The sequence below is a fragment of the Rissa tridactyla genome, chromosome Z, assembly GCF_028500815.1.
Source record: "Rissa tridactyla isolate bRisTri1 chromosome Z, bRisTri1.patW.cur.20221130, whole genome shotgun sequence".
NCBI lineage: Eukaryota > Metazoa > Chordata > Aves > Charadriiformes > Laridae > Rissa > Rissa tridactyla.
In genome coordinates, this window is record NC_071497.1 from 46,028,800 (window position 1) to 46,047,181 (window position 18,382).

The following is an 18,382-nucleotide window of genomic DNA, read 5'->3' on the forward strand; positions in this document are numbered from 1 at the left end:
AAAGAGGAGTCAGCAGTGCTTTGCTGTCCTTCTTTAAATAAGCTCATCTTGGTGTCTGATTTGAGCCAGCAGAAATACGGTATATTTCTAGGAATGAGAAGATTGTACCTAATTTATAAAGAAGCTATCACTTTTTTAGGTCACACATGGCATAAAACTTTTTTTAATTCTCCCTCAAGGCATGTTTCAAATAGTTACTCATCACCGTGGTATAATATGTCTGTGGTTTCTCCAGAGAAAATAATGTTGGGTTGCTATCTTTAACATCTTGGGGCTAAATTCATTCTTGTGTGACCCTGTTCTAAACAACAGGTTTTCATCTGAGATTACATTTTGCCCCCTGACTTCATTCCTGCCGATTCATTACTCTAGACATAAAGGGATTAAGGAGCGCACTCGAAAGAAGTAGGTGATAGGGTAGCTTCGCATGCCTATGGTAAGTCCGAAGCTCATTTTCAGAGCTTACTTCCAAGAAATGAGGTAATTGTTTAGAAAGACAATCTTCTTGGTTGGACAACACACAAATGCAACCATTTAAATTAGCTGCAATTTTTGCAGAGGAAAATTCCTACTGGAGTCATTCATTATTTTGAAAGGGACCCTCCCAGTCCTCTGATATTTCTAGAAATACCAGTTTGAAATATCTGCCTTTGCTGTTATGTGTTAGTCAGCAGAGGGCACTCTTCTCCTTTAAAAATAAGAGAAAGTATGGCTTAAAAATACAGACACTAAATGCTTTTCTTTGTGGTGCCTTTTTTTTTTTTTTTTAAATTTATGAATTGTAATTGTGAAACTTGATATGATAGAATTTGGTACAGGATTATTCTTCATGTCTGGAGGAGGGCCACAAAGATGACCAGGGAGCCGGAGCACCTATGCTGTGAGGACAGGCTGAGAGAGTTGCGCTTGTTCAGCCTGGAGAAGAGAAGGCTCCAGGGAGACCTTATAGCGGCCTTGCCCAGAGAATCTGTTGAGGCCCCATCCCTGGAGGTGTTCAAGCCAGGCTGGATGGGGCTTTGAGCAGCCTGGTCTAGTGGGAGGTGTCCCTGCCCAGGGCAGGGGGTTGGAACTAGGTGATCTTTAAGGTCCCTTCCAACCCAAACCATTCTATGATGATTCTATGTAATACTTCCTTTTCTGAATTGAAATGGAGATGTGATGACATGATTCCCTTAAAAAGAACCTGCTGTTTCCCTGTGCCTGTCCTGTATTCACCATAGGTTCTTCCCTAGATTGTAAATGCTGTGAAACTTCTGCAGTTGCTTTGTGTAGGCAAAGGTGGCTTAATTTCTGAATTGCCTCAATCAACTGGCTGTAACCTCTACTCTGTGAAGAGGTGTACACTGTTTTCAGTACTAGCTGTTTGAATCCGTGAAGCCAAGCAAATCTGCTATTCCTCTGATCCTTAAAAATGTCTGTCGTGCAAGATTCATTCAGGCTTTATACACGAGTGAGGCCCAGCAGGAGTGCTGTGCATCTGTACGCTTCTTAAGTGAGAATTCACATAGTGAAACGTCCTTTTATTTTTTTTAATCCACTTACTGTTGTATTGCAATGGTTAACTGAGGTAGTGTATTCTTGCAGGGTTATGAAGTACAGCCAGTTATTTTGCTTGAAAATGGAATGAAAATTTCAGCATGTTGATACTTATGTAGCATTCTTTTCAAGAAAATTCAACTGTACCACTATACAAAAATATTACTGCGGAAATAATTTCCCATTATTTGCAATGCTGTTATTGAGCACTGTTCTTCAAAAACAGATGCTACGACATGAAGCCTGCTATAAAGCTCTTAAAACGTCTGATGCATGTAAAGTAGGAGAAGGACTAGTTAAAAGTTTCAGTGATTTATCCTAGCTTCTTGAGAAATCAATATAGAGAGACTGGCAGTTGAATTTTTTGGTGGTGGGTTTTTTTTAACCCCTTCTGATCTCCACATCCTTTTTTAAAAAATTATTTTTCTGTGGACAAAGCAAGTGGAAGATGCTTTTCATGAAAGATTGTGAGGGGGCTCTTTTGGTTTGTTATCACATAGTCCAATACTTTGAATACTGTTCCCTGTTGACAAGCTCGTCAGGCACATCTTATTGAACCATGTGCATGATGAGGAACTGTGGTGAAATGGAAAGTGTGTCCCTGACTCTAAGGCTGGCATTATTCTTTGCTCACTGCTGTTAAAAACCACTCTTAAGTCTGTCCCAGTTTATACCAGTTTATAGAGAGAGTTCTTTGAGTTTACCAGATGCAATACACCCCCTCCCGCCTCTGTATTTACGGCATGTACGCTTGATGCAGTAGATTCAGTGACACTTAACCTGGATTTTCAATTGGAGTAACACTAAAAAGCATTCCAGTAGTTCAGATTTTTGCTGTGTGTATATGAACTGGTTTAGGTAGCTCAAGAAACAATGGTATATTTTCTTACATCTATGTAGGTTCGTTATTTGTAGGATTACTGCACAATATTTGTTTGAAGATCTCAGATTAAAAGTGGTCCTCAGGAAAAAAAAAAAAAGAAAGAAAAGCCTAGGGCATGGATATTTTTCAGTAAACATGATTGTATATATATGCTTGAATGTGTTCTTGAAAACATTTGTTGATAATATGATCTTTATATAGATACAGCAGTAATTTGGATAATTCGTGTTAGCTACAAAAACGGTTGTGAGGGGGATTTTGTTGCCTATTCCTGCTTACACTGGTTCAGATCTGCAGTGTTTTTGTTAGTTTCTGTTATTGCAGATTTAAATTAAATTTGAAAATAGGTTTTATTACTAGATTAAGGTTTTACATGCTTGGGCTTGGCTATTATTAATTGTGAGGACTTCATGAGGATGTAAATTGTTGCTAGTGACTATGTCCACAAGGAAAAGTTTGGATTTAGTTTTATGTTCAGCTTATCAATGTTAGAACTCAAATGCTAGAATTAGTTTTGAACTGTTTCAGAACTTCAGCAGATACTTTGCACTACTTCCTTCGAAATCTTAAGGATGTATCTGAATGAAGATATTAATCCCAGAATTTTGACACCTGCTTGAAAACCTTTGAAAATTTGCAAATAAAAGTAACATTTGGAAAACAAGTTAAAACATGATGTTCTGGGACTCTTTCATTTTTAAATCTAGTAGTAAAGTAATTTTGTAATCCAGTGCTCTGGATCTCTCTTTACTTATGTGGCCTGTATTTTACTTGTTGCTCTGTTTTCTTCAAAGCAAAATTAGACAAAGCCTGGAAAACAAACCAAACTTGCTGAATTAACGTGATACAGCCCTAATCAAGCAGTTAAATGTATATAATTGAATTCTGTATTTAAAGAAGTGAATGCTGTTGTTCACAATTAGAATTAGCAAAAGTGAATGTAATCGAGTGGATGTTTAGGCAGATTATTTTACGCAGTTTCAGGGCAGAAAATCTAGCCTCCCAGCAAGACAAAACCAATTATGTGGAAGTGAATTGCTAAAGCAGTTGGAAAAGATACGGTGGTTGGCTCATCCATAAAGAGGTTTCTGAAAGTCAGCAGAATTTGCCCAACTCTGCAAAATAAAAGTGTTGTCCAGGGAGTAAAGTGGTTTCTGGTGGTGTCTGAATGGGATCCTCAACAGCAAAAATGACAGATTTTTACAGCATGTGTCAAGACAGTATTTGCTAGCTACCCAATTTCAGGACCAGTGTGTAAAAATTTCAGCTAGGGTGCTACATTTACTACCAGCAGGAGATGTGAAAGTGCCTAATTTATATTCCATTGCAAATGTACCATGCCACACACTCAAGAATAAATACTAAGTATGATGGGGTTTGGAATAGGTCTTTACAACCCACTGTTCAGTTTTTGGACATTGATGTGATCTTCCAGCTCAGCTTTCCTAGCCATAGCAATATTTGAAGACTGTAACAGCCTATGCAGTTATTAACAGGCAAAGCTGTAATGCTTAAAACGATCTGACCTCATAAAAATGTTGCCTAAGAAAGAAAGTAGCAAAAGTCCCCTAGAAATCTTGAGGATCTGCTTGAAGAGTTAGAGTTACGAAACTTTTAAAAAAGAGGATAAAAGAGGCTATCATTTTTGTTTAACAGTTCTGATACTATATAGAGCATATTATATTTTATATCTAAAAATTAAGTAACTAGATCTAGTGAAAAAGATAAGGGGAGAATGAAGAGCTAAAATCGGAAGTTGAAATTTCTGTTTCTCTCTTTCACTTCTGTCATCAGAGAGAACATAGGGCAATTGAAAAGATGTTATCTCCTATGGAGCTTAGATCTGTGTAGCCAAGAGAGGGAGTGAGAAGGTCCTCTGTCCCTTCCAGTCACAGGTATTTCTGGTTTTAGCTGTTCTCCCTTCTCAGACCGGGAGCACAGAGAATAAAAGAGGCTTAGAAATCACTGTGATGTTAGTAATTAGATGTAGTCAGATAATTTTAAAGATTAGAACACATTTCAATTTCACTTTGCTTTTGAAAAACAGACTTATATCTGTAATTTTCACCAAGTCTGAAGTCTCTGAAATGCCACTGTATCTGAAATGGCATTATATGCCTGGAAAATCGCCTGGTATACCAGACTCCGGCAAAGCATTGGAGATACTTTGGTAATTAAGACTTCCATGACAGAGAACACATGCTCCAGCATACTATAATTATGTGTCATCTTCTAGGCCATCTATATATGTAAGATTTTTGAGCGGTTCCTCAGAAGTTGCATGCAATTGCACGGAACAGTTTGCCTTCAGAGCTACCCTTTGTTTATTCCCTATCTTACTTCTTTCACAGATTTGTTGTGAACCATTAAAGGATGGTTTAGTGATGAGAAGTCAATGAAGGCTGTGTAATGCTGTAATCGTATGTGTAACATGTATGCACTATTTTTATTTGAGGGTTTGTCTTGTGTTGCAAACGTTTGATCAGCCCAGTGAGAGCATTACTGAGGTGATTATAGAGTCCACAAGTTATCCCATTTGGGCAGAGAGATGCCAAGATTGTTGGAATACATTACATCAGGAGGATAGTAAAACTTAGTGATAGTGTACAATATAGTATATAGGCACTATATTGATGTTATTGCATGTCGTATTATGGACTAGAACTCTCTGTGTGCATGCTTATTTGCAGTGAAATGGCTCTGTGTAAATGAGTCTGAAATTCTAATGGGAGTTCAGTTTACCCAACTGAGGTTTCGCCCTTTCACTGCGAAAGCATGAAGAAACTATTACGCTACCTTATTTCTCCCTTTGTGCCTGCATAGCTGTGCATATCTTCAAGTTGCAAGTGGAGCTGTGGTGAGGACAGGTTTGTGAGGCTCTGGCTGCCTTATGTGTAAATGACTATAGGACATACGGATTGACAGCTGCAGCATTCTCATTCTTTAAGTGTTACAATACACATACTTAGTTTATGCACTAAGTTCACCCTACCAGAAACCATTGCAATTACTGAAAGCCGCTGTGGCGCTGTCTTTCTGTGGTTGAGATTTTGGAATACGTATGTAAAATAAGTAATGTCTTACCATGTTTTAACAAAATGTAAAACATTCTAAATTAGAGATGTTTAATGTAACTTGTGGCATGTTTTTTAGGCAGGAACATATAAGGCTTGTTCATGAACAGTTACAGCTGCATCTGCATTTAATATGATAATATAAATACAAGAAAATTGCATGGTAGAATAGGCAGAGAGCTGCTTGGCTATCAGTTAAATTATAAACGTTGTGGATCAGGAGTGATTTCAAATCTGTATTTTGAGATTTTCCATAATTTTTTGAGTGTTATAATTTTGGATGTTTGCACATGAAATTCTTGGAAATTAACTCTACTAAATATGCTGTCCAGGTAGGTCCCAGCTTTTTTTAAATAACTGCTGTGGAAAAATGGAACTTGCTTCATGCATGAGATCGAAAATTTAGCTTTCACTCATATATTCAGAAGCTAAAGACATTGCTTAAGGAAAGTGATATTATTATTATTAGATTTACTTTAGAATCTTTTCCATTCTAATTGTGTTGATAAGGTTCTCTTTTTCCCACTTCGCCTTATGATGTGATTTCAAACAAAGCTAGTCTGTGAGTGTTTTTTAGCAATAAAAATAACTAACAGTATAACAATACAATAAGGTAGTTCTTCACTGTATTTTGCCTTCATTGTCAGTCAGTCCATTAAAATCAGTTCAGTCTTTTGGGGGCTTCACAAAAGAGCTACTATCAGCAGGCATTTGTCAGCAAGCAGATGATTTATTTCTTAAGTATCTGCTGTTTAATCTAGTTTTTCGTTATCTGTCTGTCAGCTAGGTCTGAAATCCTGTTGCACTGTTTTTCTGAGAGAAAATTCAGGCTTGCTAGCAGTTTCTGACTTGTAATTCAGTTCAGTAACAGGACAACAGTAGCCTGTGGCAACTTGAGACTTTTGGGGTGTTTATCACCTCTACTCCTTACCCTCACTGGTACGTGCCCTTCACAGGAGAGGGACATGTAAATAAGTAAGCTAATAAAACAAAAAGAAAAGTTCTGTCTTTTCCTGCAACATCCTTATGTATCCATAATTCAGAGTGGCTTCCCTGACCCTGCATGTTTATCACAAATCAGGCAATTGGAAAACATGCTGTGCTTTTTGGCTGTTCTGTCCTTCCATTTTCTATGAGGTCATGAATTGTCCAGGAGAAGACAACAGGCCAGTTTTCAGACTTCCAGGATTTTCAGATGCTCTGTGGCCATTCTTGCTTCATACAAAGGCAGAAAGAAGAGGAGAGAAAGCAGCATTACTCTTTTAAGCATTTTTGGTTGATTAAGCTTTTCCTCAGAGACCTGGGTAATGTTTCATTCTGAAGACTGATGCTGCTTTACAGAAAAAAGATGACTGATTTAGTTCCTCCTATAACTGGAAAGATGAAATGGATATTTGGTATCAAGTGGGTTTTTTCCTGAGTTTATTCGTCTAACTGCTGTTGTTCCCATAGTTAACCACTGTGGTAATTCAGTAAAATACTACTTTAAGTAAATCAGTAAAACCCAGCTTAATTTAAAAATACGTAAAGAAAGCAAGTACTTTGTAGTAGTGTAACGTCAACTTATTGAAGGAAAGGAAGTCTTGTGCAAATACTAGCCACAACTAATGTAGTCCTGCAGCGCCAGAGAGCAGAGTCTTGAAAGTGTGAGCCTTTTTTCTTAACTGTTTCAGCAGTTGTGTTTCCCTCTTGAAGCAGGTTGTGTAGGATTGAGGTATCTCCAAGTACCTTTGGGAATCCCATAATTTTCCTATTTCTGCAAAAGTAAATTGAAGAAATACGTTTCCTGAAGTCTTAAATCCATTCTTTCCTCACCCTGGCAATATCAGGATGTGTATTCTTGTGGGACCACTGTAGGTTTTAAAAACACATGGCAAACCACGTTTTTCATATATCATGTGTTTAGGTGGGTTGAACATTATATCCTGACCTTATGTGCTGGAAGATGTATAGTTCTACTGTGTTTTAGTTAAAGGGAGTGATAAGAATATATAATTCTGCCTCAGAATTACCCTCTTTCCCATTCTGGAGACGTACTGTTCTAAAACAACGCTCTTAAAATTAAATGGTACACCTAAATAACACCTTATAGTAAAATTGAAAACTTCCTTAGAGCAGAGAACAAAAAATGAAAAACAAACAAAATGAACAAATAAGTACTATAAGTAAGATAAAGGGCAGTGGTTTTGGTTCAAAGGGGAAGCTTCTTGGGTCTTGGAACAAAATAAATTTTTGTTTTTCCTTCAAATTCTTTTAAGGACAATTTGTACATAAGAAAACTGTGCCTGAATTATTTGGCTGTAGAAAACCTGTTAACTTGAAGGAGAGTGTTCTTCAAGTAATCACAGAATTGAAGTGATAGTTGAAATGTATTTTTTCACTCGTGGATGTGTAAAGACGTATGAATATGTGTTTGTGTCTGGGTAATATGGTATGGGTATGCCATTTAACACTCCTGTGACTTGTGAGGCAGATCTAGAGACAATTTCTAATAATCTTGCTTTTCTTTTTTAGTAGTAACTTTGTTACATTTCTGGTAACATTAAGAATTTTTTTTATCAATCTCTCTAAAAGTCAGATTTCTTCCCTCCTTTCCATTCTCTCAGCTACCATCAGCGTCTAAATCTGTCCAGTTCGTTAACTAGGCATTGTTTAAAAAGCATGTTTTATGTACTCCAAGATTGTACCTGAAAAATTAAAAATGAAAGCTTTCTTTAAAATGAGCTTAATTAAATACAAATTTTAATGTGAATGTAAATAATACTAGATGGGAGTAAGCATAGTCTGAAATAAGGTTTATTAATTCACTTTCTGTCATAGTACCATATTTAGCACTATTTGTTTGAACACACTGTGTCATCACTCATTCATAATTTATTCAGTACTCTTCTTTATTCTTATTCATTCACCATTTAAATTCTTCCCCAATAAATCAACAGTACTTTTTTGTTTCCTACACCATCAGTAAGTTCATTCACATGAATACAGATTTTGGTAAAATACCCATCTATGCTGTTTTACTGTCTTTTCTGTCCTTATGTTGTCCACGTGTTCCAGGTTCAGTTGCTAATGAGTGGTTCAGTTGGTAGAATGGATGGTAGGTATTCTGTTTAACAGTGTCTTTTAGCGTGAAAGGTAAATAATGTGCTGATCCATGGAAATCTATACAATTTCCATTTAACAGTCAGATTTTTTTAATGTTCTTCCTTCATTTTTGGAACTCCCTATAACTGTTGTCTCCTTTTTCCATTTTCACAATCTTCTTCATGGTACTTGGTTTTCCAAATGGCAAATACACATTGGTGTCATGGCCAATATGAAAAATTATTCGTGTTAATGGTGTTCACTGTATGGGAGCTGTCTGCAGACATAGAAAATGAAGTAAATTTTACTGCTTTGTTTGTTTTGAATTAGGCTCATGCACAGTTAGTTCGAGAAGTCGATGTAGAGAAGGTGTCAACTTTCGAGAACCCATATGTAGATGCAATAAGAAGCTTATGGAATGACCCTGGAATTCAGGAGTGTTATGATCGACGACGGGAGTATCAATTATCAGATTCAACTAAATAGTAAGTACATGGTGGCTACAAACAACTGTATATCATATTCTAACAAAGTAATTTTTAGTTTTTAGCTTCTTAGGCTATACGTCTGTGTACATGTTGCAGCACAAACATACCTGAATATACACTTACTTAGTTGAATTCAGAGGAGACTTTAAGGAGTGGTGTAAATGTAGTTTAGGATTATATCTGTGTTTGTGTCAGTCTACGATCATTTGAAGTCTTAAAGTAAGGATCCAAATAAGGATAGTTAATCACTGATGGTTTTGTTTTCTTTTGTTATACCTGTTGAAGCCCTTACTCTCCTCTGACATACAACTTAAAAATGCAAGCTGGACAAAAATGTGTTCATGTAGTATGACTGTTGTGAATACTGGGAAGTACAATCAAGGTAGACCTACGTACCATTCATAAAAATTGTAATGCCCCAGAACTCCTATTTTCCTAGGTTTTCCCCTTTTCCCTCACAGATTGCTTTTTCATTCCTAGTGGTGAGGTGAATAATACTAAGAAAAAGTTCTTGTATTATATTGAACTGCCTACTTTTACGGAAACAAAGCCTAAATTTTAAAGGATACAGCTGCCAGGAAGACAACAGAAAGAGCCTTTTAAAGTTAAACCCTGTTTGTTATAGGTCAACAATATAAACAATGCGTATGTGACTAACTGTTTATGAAATGTTATGCCTTTAGTTTCCTGGGGTAGGAATCTGGTAAAATAGTGCTGTGAAATTTAACATTGCAATTTGAGGACTGCCTGAAGATTGACTCCGTGAAATTCAGTTACTCTTGAGTAATGTAGCATATAGCTCAAATAACATTTCTCACCTATTGTCAAAGAAATGGATGATGGTAAGGGATGGTGACCTTTTGATGTTGACCAACGTTAAAAAATACAGCATAGTTAGTTATTAAAGCTGTGGCAAAAACTTCCATGGTCTCCACATGAATTTTTGTATTAGCTATGAAAATTATTCTGATGATATCGTTCCAGTCTCCATTTGTCAGGGGTAGATGAATGAAAGCCTCTTATTGAGAAAAGCACAGAAGAACAGAAGGGCACCATGAAGCACCCATTAAGCTCATTGGAACAGGGCAATAGACATGGGAGGTCTGGGATGACATTTATCTGCACAATAGTCTGGGGATTTTTATCGAGCACAACTCTTCATATGTGATTTAGTCAAGACAAACTTAGTAGTATTTCGCTGATGCAATTTAGGCATCTCAAGAGCTACAAATGCATGGTGGAGGTCTCCTCAGATTTGCTCCTATGCTGTCACCACACCATGTTATTCTCCTGCTATATTTGCTCCATGAATAGGGTTCATCTTGTCCTATGAAGTTTGCTGCCCTGTGGAGCTGATTACCTTCCCAACCTATCACTTTTGTCATTTGTGTATGCATATTTTGGTGCAGAATGGTACAAAGCACAGTGGCATCTCTCTTGTATTGTTTGGTTCTCACTCTCCCCAAAGATACTGTACTGTGTTTTAAGTTTTAGTGGTAAGAAAAAGTGAAAAACTTCAGGGTGCATAAATGGTGAAAATTTCAGGGACAAGTTACTGAGTATACTTTCATACTGTTTCCATACTGAAATAAGCAACAAGCATAAGTAGAAGGTGAAGCAGAGCTTGTCTTACACTTTGAATTTCTTGTATTTGTAGGTCCTAACTTGTTTCCACAACAGATGTGAAACTGTTTTTAAAGTTGAAATAAATGTATGTATTTCATGTGCTTGCCTTAGAGGATAAAAATAGAATTACTTACTCTCCAAAGTAGGAAATAATCATCTGATGCTACTTCAGATCAGATTGTGCTGAACACCATAGTTTTGACCTAGTTCTAATTAAATTGTCACCATAGTGGATCCTTTGAGTAGTATTAAAAATAGTAGGGAATAATTCATTAAGTAGCTATAGAAGCAAATTGCTAGTACATCGCCTTGCAAAAGGTAAATTACTAGTTGATTGGTTATTTTTCAAGCTCAAGACGTTTAGCAATTTAACCTGAGTTTTTGAAAATTTGGTGACTTTATTATAGTCTATTATAGTCTAAAATCTATTACAGTTCATACTATGGGTTTCTGCAAAATCTGTTTTAAATTAGAATTGTGAATCACTGCATACGAGCCTTTAGAAGAGCCTCTCATATATTTATGCTTGCAAGTAGAGTTTTTTCAGGTATGTAAGTCCAGTAAAAGCAATTAGAAGACACAAAAGAAACATTGTTTCAAAAATACAATGTTCAGCAATAAAACATGCAAAGAAAATTTGCTAGCTTTAAAGCCCTGTCACAAAGCAAGAAAACAAAGTGCTTGAAAGTTACGACTGGGATTTACAAGGCAGTAAGACAAAAATACTCACCTGTTGACTTGGTGAGTCTTAGTGATTTCTTCTGACTTGATGTATAAACTGAAATGGTTTGTTGTCCACCAGATCCCTTGTAAGCATATATGTCAATATTTTATAGCATATGTGTCAGTGTGTGTCATGTTCTTCATTCATGCTTCACATGAGCCTCTCATCTTCTCAGTGGTTTTCCCCTGTGTTTTCAGCGTGCTCCCTGTATTGCTTTTTTTCATCTGTCGATGTTATTACACATTGTGTTCCTAGATCTGTTCCTCTGTATTCTCTGTTTCTTCTGTTGTTTCTAAATCCTGTTTACAGTTTCTAATATATCCTGTATGTTTCTATACTTTCTGCATCTTTTGACCTGCTTTGTCGTTGTTAGCTACACTTTTGATGTTTTTATACCCACTGCTAGTACCTGGAAGAGTACATCAGATGTGTGTTTACCAAAAGAGGTGAGGGTAGGATCTAAGATAATTTCCTGTATCGTGGGAGTTGATTTGAAGCTCTTGGAGGCTGAGCAAATACATTCTGTTCTCTTCCCTTGCCATTGGATGCTCCAAAGTTTGGGTGTGCATGTTGTTTTTAAAAGCCATTTCTAGACTTCTCTGTGGTAAAGTTAAGAGCACATCAGGTAAATCGAGATTATTCACTTCCTGTATACATTATGGGGTGACTTAGCCACTTACTTACCACTAAACCACTTGCCTTTAAATACTGCTCACAGTGTGAGACAGATGTAAACCAACACCACACTGTGGGTTGCCTTAAGTGATAGCTGTTGAGATGAGATCATTCAATACGTACTGTACAGGGTGTCAAGACCTTAACCCAAATGTAAACAGGTTACCAGTCAACAGTCTGATTATATCATGGCTTTTCAAAACCTGAAGAAAGGAGAGACAGCAGCCTTACTGTTGTCAGTAAGAGAAACAGTTGTCATAAGTAACATTTCACATTTATGTGGCAACTTACAGAATTTGGGTTGCAGCTAGAATTTGTGGAGATTCATCACCATTTTTCCCCGAAATGATACTAAGGGCTTTCCCTTCATGAAGAAAAAGTAGGACGTGTTCAGAACTTGAAAGTGTCCCAGAAAAACTTCATCTTTCTCTGGTCCCATAAAATGGAAGTATTATGTCATTGTGTACCTCCAACTAAGGACTTTCTAGTTGCTACACAAACACTGAGGATATCCGTTTAGTTTCCCTTCCATGGCTGTGTTTTCTAACACTTCAGGTAATTAAATATAATTTTCCCTCAGGTTCCTACCCACTGTGTTAGCTATGCCAGTGGGTATTTAACACCTCGCTTTGTTATTATTTAATGCACTGCTTTATTAGCCATACGTGTCATGGCATTCTCATACATACGTGAGAGTCCTAAGGCTTTTGTTTCTGCATTTGCTATCACCTTTAACAACTTAGTTCATAACACTTATACAGCCATGCATATACCTGTGGTCATGTGAACTGAGTTAGCTGGACAGTTATTACAGAAATACAGATTCCAGTATTTTACCATGTAATAAGAGCTCCAGGGTGTGACTCTGAGGACATCTTCAGACTCTCACTGATTGTTAACAGGGAAGAAAGAGACAAATCCCAATGATGTCTGTTAAAGTTCATGTTTCACCTTTTGTGAAAGCATTGCTTGAATTGTAGTGCTTTGGTCTTTTGCTAATTTTTGTATGACAGTATTCCATCTGCATTTGAAGTTTTTGTAACTTCGGCTGAAAAATTAATTCCTTCATACTTGTCTGTTAAAAATAACATTTTGCTTCCATTTCTGAAACAGGTGCATTTAGTGGAATTACTGTGTGCTAAACAGGATGTGTTTAGGGACATACAAGGGGAAAGATGAGTGCATGAATCTTAAGTTTTTACTACAGCAGTTTTCTCTGTTTGCTGGTGTTGCCTCTAGCAATCAGAATATTCATTCATTTATTCCATAAGGCTTCTGTGTGAGCCTTTCAGAAGGACCAGTACTGTCCTAAATTGAGACCCGCTATGCGGCTGACACTTGTACAGCAAATTATGAGTAACTGTCTATGTCATAATTGTGTAAGAGTCATTTGTTGGGACTGAGAAAACCATCTACTCATAATTTATAAGATACATAAGCACATCATTATTTAATAAACATTTTCATGCAGTTCATTGATTCTTCCCTTCATTTGTAAAAATGTACTTGCAAGTTCTAAAGCTGTGTTTGCGGCAATTCATGTTGCAGAATGGTAGATTCTGCTTTTATGTATTCACAGTTTACACAGCCTTACTCGTGTACGGTTTGCAGTAAGATAAAAGCAGCAAATAAAAATTAAAGCCTGAAGATTAAGATCAAGTACTAGCAGCAGAACCAGGCTAACCCTATCTTGTGCCCCAGATATAGTCCTCAAATATAAAAGGAAGGTCTGAAGAAAGATGGGACATGAAATCTGCTGCATACCAAAGCACTGCGTGCTATAGAAAAACTGAAGATTATGCAACAGAACTAGGGAAACTCAGAAAGGGAAGTGGGGTTCTATAAAGCAGTGTACAGTACGTATTTCTTTCAGGATAATTTTTTCATGCAGTACTGAACATGTTTTTAGTATCTGTATTATTTTTAAACCATTTTTCCTATTAAGAAAAGTTTGCACAAATGTTTTTCTATTTGATTACTTGATTTTTTTAGCCTTTGCTAAGGTTGGCTTTCAGCCATGTAGGAAATTGAGGGAGACAGGTAGGTAGGGTTTGGGTGGGATAAGGATAAAAAGAACACAGTGCAGACTACTTCCTACCTCACTGCAAAGATATTAGGTTTACTGTGTTTACTTTAAATTAAGATTAGATAGTTCAGGAAACTGGTAAACAGGTGGCAACTTTTCACCAGTGATGTAGAGGCTCAGAAATCCAAACCTCTACAGCAGTTCTGAAAACGTGGCCAATACTTGTTTACACTTAGCTTTGTTCACGGCTTGTGTTCGTACACTGAAAATTGATTCCATTTACTGTGCTGCTGCATGTTAGCAAAGAGGACGCTTGTGTCAGTTTTTCTGGCAGCTCTGTGAGGTAGGAAAAATCCTGCTACAGCAACTTTTAACATTTTGCATATATGGAGTTGAAAGGCAAGCAAGTTGTATGCGTTTCCAAAAATGTAGAAAAAGGCTTTTCCCTTTCAAAGCTTGTTTTTTGGCACATGGTCAAAATTACTGCTAGTTTGGGGCATTCTTATCATCCTTTTCAGTGTTTTGCTAAACAAACAAGCAAACAAAAAAGCTCCAACCCCCCGAAACAACACCAAACCCCAACAACAGTGTGGTGGGTCGCCCCACCCACTTCCAGAATAGCCAGGCTCCAAAGGACAGAGATATATCAAATCTTCTTAAATAGTTTTTCTGATTAGTCTTAGTTTTAGACTTTGGTTAGGGCTTTATTTTCACTTGTGCCATCACAGTATGTGTATGAGAGAGAACATTTTGTAGAGGATCATACTTATGAACTATCTAACTTCAAAGAAAATACCTTTTTTTTTCTTTGCATTAAACCTGAGAGCTTTAGGGTTGATAAGATGTAAATGCTTATGGTTACTGTCATACTTGGAAAAAGTCAGCCGTGTGGTATCTGTCTTACATGTGGTTGAACACAGTGAAAGCATTTGCATACGAAATACAGCTGGTAAGCCTTGCTTTTAGAGCTGTGGTTACACTGAAATCCCCCTACAAACCTTATGTTAAAACAACAAACTTTGCAGAGTTTCTTGAGTTTTTTCCCATCCTTCTTCCCCTGTACTCTGATTCTCCCCGTATAGATTAAAAACCAGTGACGTTGTTTGCTGACTGGGTAGTAACAAGTCATCTTTACTGGTTGTAGTCTGACCCTTTTATCAGCACCAATAATTACCGCTGTCTCAACATGTTTGGTTTTGTTACAGAGATTTATCTTGGCGTGTTTCTGGTGCGGTGCCAGGCAGATCCCTGATCCTCAGCAGTGCGTTTCAGAGTCACTCTGCGCCCCAGGGACTCCTGTGCTCACAAGGTCTCACAGGCAAACTCCTTCTAAGCACAGGGTTTATTAGTGTGCTAGTGAAGATTAATTCAGTGTCTTGCTACATCAGTTTTGCCTGCCGAGTTTGGGAGGAGTTACTGGGCAGTACTGATGAATAGAGCAATCTCATTTTTAACCTCAGAAAGGGAAATGAGTGTTACAGGTGGGTGAAGGCTGTAGCTTTTCTCCTTTTATCTGCATATGCCTTAATGCCTTCTCTTGATTAATTCAGCTATACCCTAAACATAGTTTTAAAGTTACAGAAATTCATATTATGGAATTATTCCTGAGAAAATGCTACTTTATCACCTGATTACTTGCAACAAAAGTCAGACCTTAAAGATGCTGGAAAATAGTAGCCGATGGCTGGAGGAGGGTGTTTGTTTGAAGTGCCTGCTCCGTATTTCTTCATGTTGAAGGTGCTTCAAGACCTCATTCACGGAAAGTGAATTCAAATAAGTTTTGATGGTCTGCCTTTGTCAGGTGATGTATCTTTGGGAAATTAATTAAGGCTGAATGTTGAGCTGCCTGTTCATGGTGACAATGTTTATATTTAACTTCTTGAAGAAGGTTGTTGGTTGAAACAGCTCTGGTCTGCTTATTAAGGTTGGGAGTCTCACTTCTTTGCCTGATTTCTATAGGGGAAAGGCACATAGGAAAGCACAGAGCCAGTCAGTCTACACCCATGATCCCTCTCCTGCTGTTCATTTTGAAGCATGGACAAACAGTACCTTTGAAATGTGCTCTCTTTCCAGGGCACCACTAGCACCTCCATAGCCCGGCAGCTTCCCTGAAGCTGGCTGCAGGCTTGGACCTTGTCATAGGTGATGTAAAGCGCAATAAAAATAAGTACTTCTCTCCCAGTGCTGACTGGGAAACAAAAGGCTTCCTCCGCCTCTGGTCAGCGTGACAGATCTCAAGCCTGCTGCGAGACGGTGGCAGTTTCTCCTGACGTCAAGGGAGGGCCGCTGCCAGCAGCTCATTAGACACACATCGCCTCGGTAATGCACCTTCTGCCTGTCACTATAGCAACCCCCTGGAAAATTACCTCAGCAGCCACTAAAACTCATTTTTACGAAACTAATTACAGGTATAATTAACTTTTTAAACTTGGTCTGTACTATAAATTTACTCAGACCTATGTGGTTTAGCTTTTTTTTTTTAAAGTAATTTTATGCAATATTTCTTTTTTTTTGTTCCGTTGTATAATGCCTAGCTGAGTAGGTGCTGTTTGGGTGAGAGGCCATGTAGCTACAGTGTGTCTCATCAAAGTAAGACGTTTCTTAGCAGGTGGTAAAAATAAAGCTCAGAGTGCCATACAGTTGGGACCTAAACAGCTTGCACTGTTGCTGCTACCCATGCAGCTGAGTTCCCCGTGGTAAGGCTGGTGGTTACCCACTTTTGGACTAGCCCTCAGGACAGCTGCCAAGGTATTTCCAATATCCATATTGTTATCACGATTTTAAATTTTGAAGTTAATAAACTGAGGAAACATCTGGTTCGGGCAATTGTTGGCAACACTCTTTTTTGTGGAAGTTCATGTTTATGACAAGTTTTGTGGTTTGTTTGCAAGAGTGCATGTGTAGCCGTTTCTTGTATACACTGAAGAGTTAGTTGTATGGCAGATGCTGATTGCAGTATTTGTGCATACATCTTGAGTTAGGTGCTTATCGTAAAATACCCTGTGCATATCTATTACATGCTTAAATTTTTTGTATGTGCACAGGATTTGTTTGCCCAGGTGAGAGACGTATTTGTCAGTACTTTGTTTAGGGCTGCATCAGATAAGTGCTTTAAAGTCATGGTGAATCGTTTTTTTAATATGCAGATATACAAAAAAAAGCAATAAAAAACTTCAATTTTCTTTCACTCCTTACCCATCTGAATTGTGTGACTTGAGACATTTCGCGTAGAACTGGCTTCATAAGTCCTCTTCTGGTTGCAGATAAGCCAGTGGAGGAAGTAACTCCACCCTGCTTTCCTGCTGGAGTTTACGGACTTCCCACACCCCAGGCTCTATCTGTCAAATAAACTAGCTTAATTTGAACAATTTTAATAGTGTTTCTTCACTGTGCCAAATCATTTTGACAGAAATGTGTTACAAAGCCATTGCACAAGCGAAGGAGCTGTCAGCTGGGGATGGGCAGAAATGCAGCTAGAGTGGGGCTTGAGCCAGCACACTTGAAGGCGGAAAGGAACTGGCATTAGCTATCACGTTTTGATTTTTTTATTTAAAGTTGCTGCTTGCTAAATTAATTTAAAAATAAGTAAGTTGTTAGTTTAATAAGGATGCTTAAAGCATATGCATGCAGTCCTGCATTCCCCTGGTGATCAGAGACTTTCTTTAAACCCCAGCTTTCATGTGGGAAAACAACCCTTTTGATATGAGGAAGATTTTAAAACATAAGCCTTTACTGTGACAATGAGTTAAATGATGATAAACCAAATAAATTAAATTCTAAATTTTCAATGTTACAAGGAAACGCTATAATAGTAATATTTGAAAATTGTGTGTGTTTGTAGTATGTCTTTAAATATTAATAGTATTCCAGTTGTCTCTTCTTTTTGTGTAAACAGTCATCTGTATTCATTTATGTATTCCCTCTCAGCATTTTGAAACAGTGAGTCAACCCAACAAATCAGTTATTCAGAAAAATCAGACTGTCACACCACCCCTCCTAATGCAATCTAAAAATCTGAGAGACAAGAGAAGAGAAAAAGTCTTGGGTTTTGTCGATGTAGTACTATGGACATAGAAGTATAGTGTTAGGCAATTAATACAAAAGTCTTGAGTGTAAATGTGCTGATTTGCTCCCACTGGCGTTTTAGGAATATTGCATCTGACTGAAGAGAGACGATTCATTTCTGCAATATATCAAAAAAACCTGAGATGTGATACAAAGCAGTGGGTACAATGGAAAAGAAAGACCCTGATGTCAATCCAAATG

General features: G+C 37.5%; 1 protein-coding gene across 2 annotated transcripts in view; it reads left to right on the forward strand.

The window, feature by feature from the left end:
* LOC128902254 (guanine nucleotide-binding protein G(q) subunit alpha-like) overlaps window positions 1-18,382 on the forward strand; it is a 133,548-nt gene that overhangs the window by 86,187 nt on the left and 28,979 nt on the right. For both annotated transcript variants that reach the window (XM_054184850.1, XM_054184851.1), the window contains exon 3: window positions 8,908-9,062. In XM_054184850.1, coding sequence (XP_054040825.1) covers window positions 8,908-9,062 — 155 coding nt within the window. The remainder of the gene's footprint in view (window positions 1-8,907; window positions 9,063-18,382) is intronic.